The sequence below is a fragment of the Phaseolus vulgaris genome, chromosome 1 (assembly GCF_051622355.1).
Source record: "Phaseolus vulgaris cultivar YP4 chromosome 1, ASM5162235v1, whole genome shotgun sequence".
In the NCBI taxonomy this organism is placed as follows: Eukaryota; Viridiplantae; Streptophyta; class Magnoliopsida; order Fabales; family Fabaceae; genus Phaseolus; species Phaseolus vulgaris.
In genome coordinates, this window is record NC_143498.1 from 48,814,476 (window position 1) to 48,825,953 (window position 11,478).

Sequence of the window (11,478 nt, forward strand, 5' to 3'; positions counted from 1 at the left end):
TGAATGTCACATATTTAATTAGATGTCATGAATATCAAATATTTTATAGCCCTAATTAACCAATTGTTGGCACCATTCATTGGTGTCTAGACTTTGGCCAATGGTCAACCAACAAATGTGAATTGAAACCACCCCCAACTATCCCAACTATATTATGCTAATTAATGTGTTTAATGTTAAAGATCTGACCTATAAAATAGTGATTTAGTGAAGTATGTTTTTTATTTTAGGGTTTAGGATATTACCTATTGATCCTGCCTGTTGACCAAAACGTTGGAGCTTGCCTCGTCAAACTTGGATCGACGTGTGCACCGCGTCAACCTCCGTCATTCGCCACGATCCACCTCAAGAACCTGCAAAAGAACAGAGCGGCGCCGCTGCGGCCGATCGCACTCCAACGCCCAAGTCAGTGATTGAACCACCAAATACTAAGAGCAACACTCAAGAACTCTCAAGGAGCCGTGCAATGTTCTCTCTCACAGTATACTCAAGAACTCGCAAGCGTAAAGAAGACAATCTGAACGTGCGTACCTCAGAAGTTCGTTGGGAAACCCTTATATACCTGGCCACTTTCTCTCTCCTGGCAGTTACAGACCTGGACACGTGGCTCGCATCCAGCTGTACACGTGCCATCATCTGGAGCCTCCTTGACTTGGGCGCTGCTTCTGACTCTCATTTGGCTAAGTTACTTATGCATGGTACTACCCAGTGCATAGTTGTCCTGGAGTGCGATCTCTACTGGATTGGCGAGCTAGGGTGCCTTCGTACACACCTCCCCTGTGGTCTCGCCGGCCGCCTTCATCATCTGCACCACCTGTTTCACTATGTATGCTCAAACAAGCTGCCCCCGACCTCATCCTCTGGTCAGCTGGGAAATGTCTATCTGCCTTCATCTCCGGCGATGTCCTTTCTTCGGCGATCTCTGATCACTTGGTCGCCTGGGTTTACATCTGGCGACTTCATCTTCAACTTGGTGACCGTCGGTATTGGTGTGATGGAGATCGGAGCACGCCAACTTAATAACTGGCGACTACACGAGCCCCCCGACCTCCTTCCCTTCTGCCAACCTGGCGTCCCATCGACACGCCTATACAGTAGCTTGATGCCACGTCATCACTTCCGACTACCAGGGCGGTACACCTATATTTAAGTGCGAGAAAAAAAAATTAAACCGTTCCATTTGTGCACTCTGACCTATTAAGAATCCATTTACTTAAATATACTTTTTAATTTAATCCATAATATTTTATAACATTTTCAAATTAGATTTTCAATCATATATAATTTGACTACTAAACAACAACTATCACTCACCGAGACGTTTTTTAAGGACAAAATCGTGACGGAACATCGAACTCCAAAGCGGAAAATACCTTGGATGTAGTGATTAACCCTAGTGATGCTATCTCTCGAACTTGGGGTTAGAACATTGGCCAATATAGTCCCACATAAGGGCAATTTATATACTCCCTCCTCCCTCAATCCGCCGAGACGTCTTTTAAGGACAAAATTGTGATGGAGCACCGACCTCCAAAGCGGACAATAACTCGGATGCGATGATTGACTCTAGTGATGCTATCTCTCGGACTCGAGGTCGGAACATTGGTGTCGTCTGTGGGAACGAAAATGTGTGTCAAGCCATTCAGCTAGGGGGAATCCACTCCCCTTATTCCTCGACTGGGGGGGGGGGGGGGGCTTGTTCTGGTAACGCCAATATAGTCCCACATCGCTCAAGAGTCGAGGGCAATGACGGTTTATATATTCCATCCTCCCTCAACATGCCGAGACACCTTTTAAGGACAAAACTGTGATGGAGCGCCGACCTCCAAAGAGGACAATACCTCAGATTCAGTGATTGACCCTAATGATGTTATCCTTCCTCTAGTCATCTTCCTTTGCTTTCACGTTGGCCATGCACACTAGAGCGGTTGCTTAATCGAGCAAACTCTCGACATCCTTACAAACTAAGCTCAACCTCGAACCCTTTAGTCTCGAGGTATCCTCCTCCAACAAATACCATGCTTTGTTATGATTGGACATGTCGAAACCAACATCCCAAAAGCTGGTTTTGCCCTTGACACAATCGGTAGTGCTCGACTGGCTGACTTCAATTATTTCCACCTCGGGGTCGCGCATGTCGAAAATGGAGTGTTAAGAAGAGGGGATGAAACCTTCAAACCTTTTTCGCTTGAAATTAGCCCCCGACAGAGTGCGCTCGTCCATATCAGATTGGATGCGAACCCCACCAAGTGTGGTCGGACTAGCAACCAATGCAGCTTTCAAAGCTCGCATTCTCTTTACCTGATCAACCAACTCGTTTTTTGTTGAAGGATGACAACATTTTCTCTTCATCAAAAGGGAAAAGAAAGAGTTACATAAAAAACAAACAAGCAAGTCAGGGAGATAAAATTCCATAGGAGTCTAAAGAGGACGATATACCAATACAGGCATTTATCAGTTCAGGCCAGTATGCTCATTTTAGGATGGTAGAATGGTAGAAGTGTTGAAAATGGTTTGTAGATTTTCCAAAAATTCACAAACACCTCGCTCCATAAGGTCAAGTTGGTTAAGGTGGCGCGAGCACTTAGAAGCGGAGTTTTTGAGACTAATACAATGGAAACTCGTATAACAAGTTTGAACTTTTTGGGGTAGGTCAGACTTTAATAAAACGTGATTTGAAATTCTTATATGAAGATTGGAAAAGAGACAATAATCCCCTTCCCCTGTTGAGAGAAGACCAAAGCTATTTGTTAGAGTTCTCAAACTCAAAAAAGTAGAAAAAAAATGTTCTAAGTCGATGATATTCTAAAGTGGGAACAAAGAATGGTGAAAGCGCGCGGATAAAGGCCAGCTATTCGGATGCATGTCATAAACTTCTACACTTTAAATGAAATTTATATATCTAATTAAGCATGTCATGCAAACTCCAATTTCCTAGCGTCTAGCTTTCATTAACATATGGTTTCTATGATTTTCTTTAGTAATTTTTTTTACGAAAATATTGAGAAGAAAAGAGGTACATAAAATAAAAGTATTAAATTTGTGCTTCTTATTAGATAGGAAAAATAGAAAATATTAATTTTAAAATCCTGAAAAGAATAATTTTTTCCTACCGAATTGACATCAAATAAGTGGAAAAATCCCTTTTATACAATTTATTTCAATATTTTAAAATTAAATGATTTTTACAACACCAAATATAAAATAAGAGACTGCTTTATCTTAGTGGAGCATTTTTTATTAAGCATATATTTTTTTTTATCAAAATTAAGATATGCGCGATACAATTTTTTTTTATAAATTAAACGTATTAAAATTATTGAATTTATATTGTATCCGAATAGATATAAAAAAGTGAAATTAGGATAGAAAATCTCTCCTAAAACCAAACTTACTTATTTAAATGTGTATTAAATAAATAATAAATGCATAAACATAAAAATGTTAAAGTACAATAAAATATTGAAATTAATGTATAATTAAAATAACAAGCTTAACATTAAAAAGCTAATAATTAACCTTTATCACAAAAATAAACAGATAAATTTTAAATTACATTATACTAATAAATTTTTAATATTATGTAGATTTATAAATTCTTTTATAAAAACATGGATTTGGATTTGAATTTAATCCAATTAAAAATTTAAATTATTTGTATAAAAAATATGGAATTGAATTTAAAATCTGATCCAATATTTAGATTAAATTTTTAGTGAACACCCTTACCTGTATTAAATTATTTTGTATAATATTAAATAAAAGATTTAAATAAAAATAACACATTATTTTTTAATATATAGCAAAATTATATAAATAGTTCTGGAGTGCCATGTAGCGTTCTCATTACTTTTGTCAACCTTGTAATGTTTTTTTATGAAAAATAAAATTATTATTTTTTGAATACGTTTTAAGTTATTTCAGGAATTTTATTTTGTAATGATAAATTGTATTAAGTGGTATTTTTAAATTATTAATTCAGAATAGTTAAAAATTAATTTGAGATTATGACATTTGGAATGCAATTTTTTAACTCCAGAATCAATACTCTAATTAATGTTTCGAAAAGTGTAATGTGAAAGATAATATTTTTTGACATTATAAAAGTTTTAGAAGACCAATTTCAGTATTTTACTATAGAGAAGTACATAACGAAATTCTGGATGTGTAAAAAGTAAAGAAAAGTTTTGGACTTATTGTTAGGGTAGTCCAATTGAGTCGAATAATCTAATATGCAAACGATAATATGGTAATTAGAAAGAGAGGGGCAAAACAGTAAAACTATGCCAGATGGGAACACCGTTAGATCACGATCCCCCAAAGTCTTAGCCGTAGATATATATGGAAGTGGAAATACGAAGAGCGGATTTCAAAAATTCAAATCTCAGTGCACCCTTCATCCCCGCTCTCACTCCCTTTCACACAAACACAGAGAGAAGAGAAGAAGGAACTTTCAGAAGCGGATCTGCGACCAAGAATGTCTGGGCGCCACGAGAAAGAGAAGGGCGTCAACGTCCAGGTCCTCCTACGTTGCAGGTATCCGTTTCCGTTTCCATTTCCCCGTCGTTATTTCCGCGTTCTGCAACTATAACCTCTCAATTTGATTTCTTGCAGGCCGTTCAGCGACGAAGAGTTACGGAGCAACGCGCCGCAAGTAGTGACTTGCAATGATTACAATCGAGAAGTCGCCGTCTCGCAGAGCATCGCCGGCAAGCACATCGATAGGGTTTTCACCTTCGATAAGGTCCTCCTCACTCTTCTCTGTTATTTAGTAATCTCCCTTTGAGAAGTAAATAGTAAGATGTGAAGTAGGTTTTGGGGGGATTGCAAATCTGAAATATGTTCATTTTGTTTTGTGTAGGTTTTTGGTCCTTCTGCTAGGCAAAAGGATCTTTATGAACAAGCTGTTACTCCGATAGTTAATGAAGTTCTTGAGGGGTTTAATTGTACTATTTTTGCGTATGGTCAAACTGGTACGGGGAAAACCTATACTATGGAAGGGGAATGCAAAAGGGCCAAGGTATGCTCTGATGTTATGAGGTGTCTTGATGTTATGTGCACGCATGTTACTGAGTAATATTAGTGATTTGATTTGATTTTACTATTATACAACAGAGTGGTCCCAATGGAGAGTTGCCTCCGGAAGCTGGAGTCATTCCCAGGTCTGTCAAGCAGATTTTTGACACACTTGAGGGCCAGAATGCCGAATACAGTGTGAAGGTCACTTTTTTGGAACTTTATAATGAGGAGATCACTGATTTGCTTGCCCCGGAGGAGCTTTCTAAGGTTTCTTTGGAGGAGAAGCAGAAAAAACAGCTGCCTCTCATGGAGGATGGTAAAGGTGGAGTTCTTGTAAGGGGATTGGAGGAAGAGATTGTGACAAGTGCCAGTGAGATTTTTACTCTTCTGGAGAGAGGGTCTTCTAAACGACGAACTGCAGAAACCTTGTTGAACAAGCAGTCAAGGTGACCGTTATTTTCTATTTCCTTTATTCACAGTTGGTGGAATCATGTTTCCATATCTCTTACTAATACTTGCTTTGTCTTCAGTCGATCACATTCGTTGTTTTCCATTACAATCCACATCAAAGAATCAACACCGGAAGGAGAAGAACTAATTAAATGTGGTAAACTTAATTTGGTTGATCTAGCTGGGTCAGAAAATATATCTCGTTCTGGTGCCAGGGAGGTAATACATCATGAACATACCCTTTGTTCAGCGTTCTATACGTTCTGGCTTTTTCCTAATACATATTAATTTTGAATTATTAAGTTTATATTTATTTATGATAATTGTTAGGGCCGTGCAAGGGAAGCTGGGGAAATTAATAAAAGTTTGCTTACTTTAGGACGAGTAATCAATGCATTGGTGGAACACCTTGGTCACATCCCTTACAGGTTTTTTTTATTTTTGAGCCTTTGGCTTTGGCACTGCTTCATTTTATTGAGCCTCTGGCATTATTCCTTTCGCTGTGTGCTCACATGGGTACGTTCGCATATAGGGATAGTAAGTTAACACGCTTACTGCGCGATTCACTTGGGGGAAGAACCAAGACATGCATCATAGCAACAGTGTCTCCTGCAGTTCATTGCTTAGAGGAAACATTGAGCACGCTGGATTATGCTCATAGGGCAAAGCACATAAAAAATAAGCCTGAGGTTTGTTTATGATTGGCATGGTGTTTGGAAATGTCTATGATACTGTGTATCTTTAGTAGTGATAATGTCTTTGAAACATTTCATGTCAACATGTTACAGGTATATTACTTATGCAAAGATTTTTGAAGTATTTGACTGCATTTATGTTTTACAATTATTGACTTTATAAAATTGTCTTCTTAAACAGAGTGTCTAATTTGAATGTTCTTTTTTATCCATATTATGATGTAACACAATTACTAGTTACAATTATATTACTTCTACAAAGATTTTTGAAGTATTTGACTGCATTTATGTTTTACAAATATTGACTTGATAGAATTGTCTTCTTAAACAGTGACTAATTTGAATGTTCTTTTTTATCCATATTATGATGTAACACAATTACTAGGTACTTATCAAAATTATGAGCATGAGTTGTTTGAATTCATTTTGTTTAAGCACTAATTCAGTGCTTTTAGGGACATTTTCATTTTAAGAATAAACCTGTTTTGATTTATTTAGCACTAGTTTAGCTGTTTTTATTTCGATAAGATATGCAGGATATGAGATGTTTTTCGTTTTGCTTTGATATAACAAATTGCTATGTATTAAACATTGATTTTTTAACCTAGTTTTTCTTTTCTGATATTTTTAGATTAACCAAAAAATGATGAAATCAACACTTATCAAAGATCTTTATGGTGAAATTGAACGTCTTAAAGCAGGTGAATTGTGTTTTTCATTAGTCGTTGCTGATGTATGCCTTGGGATCTTCAGGTTTCTTGGTATATTGTCTTATTGGTAATATTAATTATTTAATTCGTGACTTTCATCAGAGGTTTATGCTACACGTGAGAAAAATGGTGTCTATATTCCAAAGGAAAGATACTATCAGGAGGAGAGTGAAAAGAAGGTTATTTTCCTTTCTCTTTCTGTTACTATGTTATCTTCTATTAATACGAATAATTCATTAAGAGCAGTACTATGGTTCCATGTGTAACTTTCAGCAGCTCAGATCGTGAAGATAATTTTTTTAGTTCCTTGGACGTGTTTTCTAGTATGAATTTTAATATTGGTCATGGGTAGATATAAATTGGTTTGATTTTGTTTTCATGATACAGTTGTTAAAATCACTTCTGAGGCCTTTCATTGGTGCCATTTTTTTTTTCTGTTTAGGCTATGTCAGATCAAATTGAGCAGATGGGGGTCACAATCGAAACGCAACAAAAGGTTTGTTTTGTTAAATAAACTATGTATAGAAGATAGAGCGTGCCTGCTTCTTCCTTCCTGTTATGCCTGACTGGTTTTATATGTTTCAACCAGCAACTTGAGGATTTGCAAAACAAATACGTTGACCAAATTCAACAGTGTTCCAATTTGGGCAACAAACTCGATAGTACTGAGGTAAGTTAACAATTTTCTTTCACTCTTGTTATGAAATTATGTATCCTTGCTGATAAGGAAATTGTGATAAACCACTCAGAAAAACTTGAACAAGACTAGCAAGTTGCTTGCCAACACAGAGGAAGAATTAAAGAAATGTCAGTATACCTTGAAAGAAAAAGACTTCGTCATTTCTGAGCAGAGAAAAGCTGGTATGCCAAACACATTATCGTGTTCTATCACCGTTTCTGGTTTAATATTCCTTTGAGATAATCTTAATTATGTGCGACAGAAAATGCTCTGGCTCATCAAGCATGTGTTTTACGAGCTGATTTGGAGAAATCTCTTCAGGATAATGCTTCATTATTTTTGAAAATTGGTATGTTCTTATTCTTTGTCCTGCTTTTATTAAAAAAGAATTGAAGTTGTATTGTATCTAATAACACGTTTATCTTTCTGTTAATTTATAGGCAGAGAAGATAGGTTGAACTCGGATAACAGAGCTGTAGTAAACAATTACCAGGTGGAGCTCGCTCAGCAGGTTGGTTCTCTTTGCAACACGGTTGCAACATCATTGTCTGAACAGAATGAACATCTGGAAGGTGTGAAGAAGTTCTGTCATTCTTTTTTGGACGTTCATGATAAGGTGTGTATATAAAGAATCCAATACTGTTGTTCTTGTATGTTTTCTTTCCTTGTCTCGTTCAATTGTGAACATTTGGAAGGTGTGTATGTTTCCATGTTTTCCCCATATTTGTGCGTGTCTTATATTTTATTTCTAAATCCTCCCATTCCTCTTTGTTTACTGTAGGCCGTTGTTGATTTTAAAAAGAAAGTGACATCTCTGAGGGCCTTGTATATATCTCATGTCGAGGCAGTGCAAAATGTTGTGCGCTTGCATAAAGCGAGCTCTGATGCTGCCTTTGAGGAGCTTACTTCTGTTATATCCTCCAATGGTGATTCAATTGAAAAAGTGTGTTTTACTTGTTTCTACTTTTATCTAGTGTCATGCGCATCTTTTATGCTTTTCAATACTAATATAGGACTGTAATTCATGGTGAATCAGTTTCTTGTATCTGAGGCTACCGAAGCTGGTTCAATATTTGATGATCTTCAGGGTTCCCTTTCAACTCAGCAGGGTGAATTGGCATTTTTTGCGAGCGAGTTACGGAATGTATGTACTGCAAGTTATGCTTTTCTGTTCTGTACAGAACCATTGTTACTTCATTTTTCTGTGTTCAGACTGATTTTTTTTAATCTTCTTCTAACTGTTATATTATTGGGTATTGTAAATCAAAGAAATTCAATCTCAGCCTTGAACAAATAAAGGATATCTCTGAGCGCTCTCAAGAATTTGTGGATAAGCTTTTTGAAGAATCAAAAAAGCTTGAAGATTACGCATCCCAGGCAGACCAAGTGCAAATGAAGAGTATTGACGAGTTTAAAAAGGCTTACGAGGTTGTAACTTAACATCAACTATCATTTTTTGAAAGATGGTTATGGCTGTTGACATCTGATGTGGACATCTTGTTCTATTCTGTTCAGGAGCAATCAATATCGGATACAGAGAAACTTATTGCTAATATGACTAGTTTAGTTTCTGATCACATTCGGCGACAAATGGATCTGGTCAGTTTTGGGTGTTCCTTTTTTGTGGGTGGTGGTTGAGGGGCAAGGCCTGCCAATTTAGTTTGTCGTTTATATAGATATGAAATGATGTTCGGCTTGCAGGTAGACTCAAAGCTTGTTGATCTTAGGGAAAACGGAATGAAGAACAAGTCCTTCTTGGATGGGCATTTGTCATCAATGGGAGATATTGTTACCAATGCAAAAAGGAAATGGCAGGCCTTTTGCGTGCAAGCAGAAAAAGATGCTAAAGACACCTCGGATTTTTCTGCTGCTAGGCATTGTCGTATGGAGTTACTCATGCAGCAGAGGTAAATGTTCTTTCTCTAAATTTTATATATCCAGATGCACTCACAATCTAACATTCTTTTAAATCCCTAGTTTTAAGACTGCTAAGTCGGCTTTTGAACATACAAAGAAGACACATGAGGCTCTGAATGAGATGGGGACCAAACATATTTCTGCAACAGAATCAATTGTCAGGTGCGTGGCAAACTGATTGTACCTTTGTAGAATAACGTGTCACTATGTATTATACGGCTTCGTGTCCCACAATTCTTAATCGTATTACATTTAAAAAACATTTTTTCCAACTGAGATACCACTTTAACATATTTTGGACATCTCTTCCCCACAATTTGAACATAAGTAAATATTGAACCGACACCACTGAGCACTTTCTAAAAACGTAAGAATAAATTAAAAGAAAACATGTAAACTTTGCGAGACTCATTATATTTTTGTGTGATGCTTGTTTCACTAGACTTATCTAGTTATTTTAACTATTAAGAGATATGTTTCTTACTTTTTTTTTTATGAGAACCATTATTTTAGAAAAACAGCAAAACTTTGTAAATTTGTTTCTACAGTGACTTTATATGAATTTTAATTGTGTTGAGATTTTTTTTCATGCAAATCATACACAGTCACCATATTTTATAATTTGGACATTAACCGTGTGTCGTGTCGGAGTCAATGCTTCGTATAATGAGTTTGTCTGTGCAGCCGATCTTTAAATGAGAGGCGGGAGGAGGGAGTGTTGCACTAATGTCGTTATTGTCTCTGTTTTTATTGACCCATTTTACCGATTACTTTGGTTCAGGAATGCTACTGATAGCAATGTGCAACATGTCGTTGAGGTCAATTCTGCACGAGTTGCAGCCGAAGAAGATGTGGCAAAGAATAGTGAGGATCTTATTGAGCGGTTTGATGGTGAGTTATGAGTTGGATCATGGTCCTTAGATTAACAACATCCAGCAAATTTACGTCTAGAGCTTGGGTTGTTTGATCATGATTTTTTCTTTAAGTGAATGCAAATACCGAAGCTAAAACAGGGCATGCACCACCAATATCTCTCACCCTTTTCTGTCAAAATGTGTTTGCATATGCATTTATCTTTTTTTTTCTTGGGTTACGTTTTTTGCAGTCACTTCAGCACAAGAGCGGGAGTGCATATCTGGCGTATTAAATGTGGTGAGAACTCATGAAAATACACTTGAGACGCTACGAGAGGATCACGGTGGCCAAGCTGCTTCGATTGAACACAGAGCAAGTGACGCTTTTCAACAGCAATTCAGGGTATGTCGACTCGGTTTGTACTTTGTTTTTAAGTTCAAATATAATCATTGTATAACATCATTACTTCTTCTGATGTCTTGCAGGACTATGAACCTACCGGTACAACACCAATAAGATGTGAACCTGATGTTCCGACAAAGGTGACAATAGAGTCTCTTCGATCCTTGCCAATGGAATCCTTACTCGAGGAATTCCGGGAAAACAATCCATATGAATCTTCTGATGTAAAAGAGTTGAAACCATCTCTTATTCCACGTTCGCCTCTTAGTCAGCTGAACTAATGGTGTTATAAAGTTACTCGGTTGGGTCCTTTATTGTGACAAATTTGTATTTCTATTGTAACATCACATTGCTTTTGTTACCCATATTGTTCGAAGAATGCATCCTTGGCATATAGGATTGTAATGTGATATTTAGAGCAATGTACTCTGTAAATCCCATCTTGGGATGAAGTATAGGTCAAAATAATGTTTAATTTTAATTAAGGCTCTCGCTTGTGGTTTAAGTTTTTTATTCTTGTCATATTTAGAGCATACTTGTATTGTTTGTGTGCAATCTGTGGATCTTCAAAAACATTTCCTTGCTGTCTAAAATTTGAAATATTTATTTTTGTTATTGTAATCAAACTGTTTAATTATTTATTAGTTCTATTATGGGGCCAAGAATATAAGTGATTGATGCGACGTGATTCGTCAGGTTTGCAAAATGTGATACCATTTTGCTGATGGTGAAGAAATGTTGATAATAAGAG

At 36.7% G+C, this 11,478-nt stretch overlaps 1 protein-coding gene across 1 annotated transcript; it reads left to right on the forward strand.

Annotated features, from left to right (window-relative positions):
• The first annotated feature begins 4,161 nt into the window (after window positions 1–4,161).
• On the forward strand, window positions 4,162–11,232 carry LOC137814585 (P-loop containing nucleoside triphosphate hydrolases superfamily protein). The gene is made up of 23 exons (XM_068617398.2): window positions 4,162–4,536; window positions 4,615–4,744; window positions 4,862–5,020; window positions 5,116–5,465; window positions 5,550–5,688; window positions 5,800–5,897; window positions 6,002–6,158; window positions 6,796–6,865; window positions 6,977–7,053; window positions 7,317–7,370; window positions 7,464–7,544; window positions 7,624–7,735; window positions 7,816–7,902; window positions 7,994–8,169; window positions 8,335–8,496; window positions 8,590–8,697; window positions 8,823–8,981; window positions 9,069–9,152; window positions 9,255–9,460; window positions 9,531–9,632; window positions 10,252–10,361; window positions 10,576–10,727; window positions 10,811–11,232. The coding sequence occupies exons 1-23, from the start codon at window positions 4,478–4,480 to the stop codon at window positions 11,006–11,008; spliced, it is 3,030 nt and encodes a 1,009-aa protein (XP_068473499.1). The 5' UTR covers window positions 4,162–4,477; the 3' UTR covers window positions 11,009–11,232.
• Window positions 11,233–11,478: the final 246 nt, after the last annotated feature.

Excerpts from the sequence above, each read along its gene's own strand:
- LOC137814585 (XM_068617398.2), top strand. The coding sequence starts at position 4,478 with ATGTCTGGGCGCCACGAGAAAGAGAAGGGCGTCAACGTCCAGGTCCTC. Across the intron at positions 4,745-4,861 it reads GGGTTTTCACCTTCGATAAG|GTTTTTGGTCCTTCTGCTAG; the intron begins GTCCTCCTCACT and ends TGTTTTGTGTAG. Across the intron at positions 10,362-10,575 it reads TCTTATTGAGCGGTTTGATG|TCACTTCAGCACAAGAGCGG; the intron begins GTGAGTTATGAG and ends CGTTTTTTGCAG.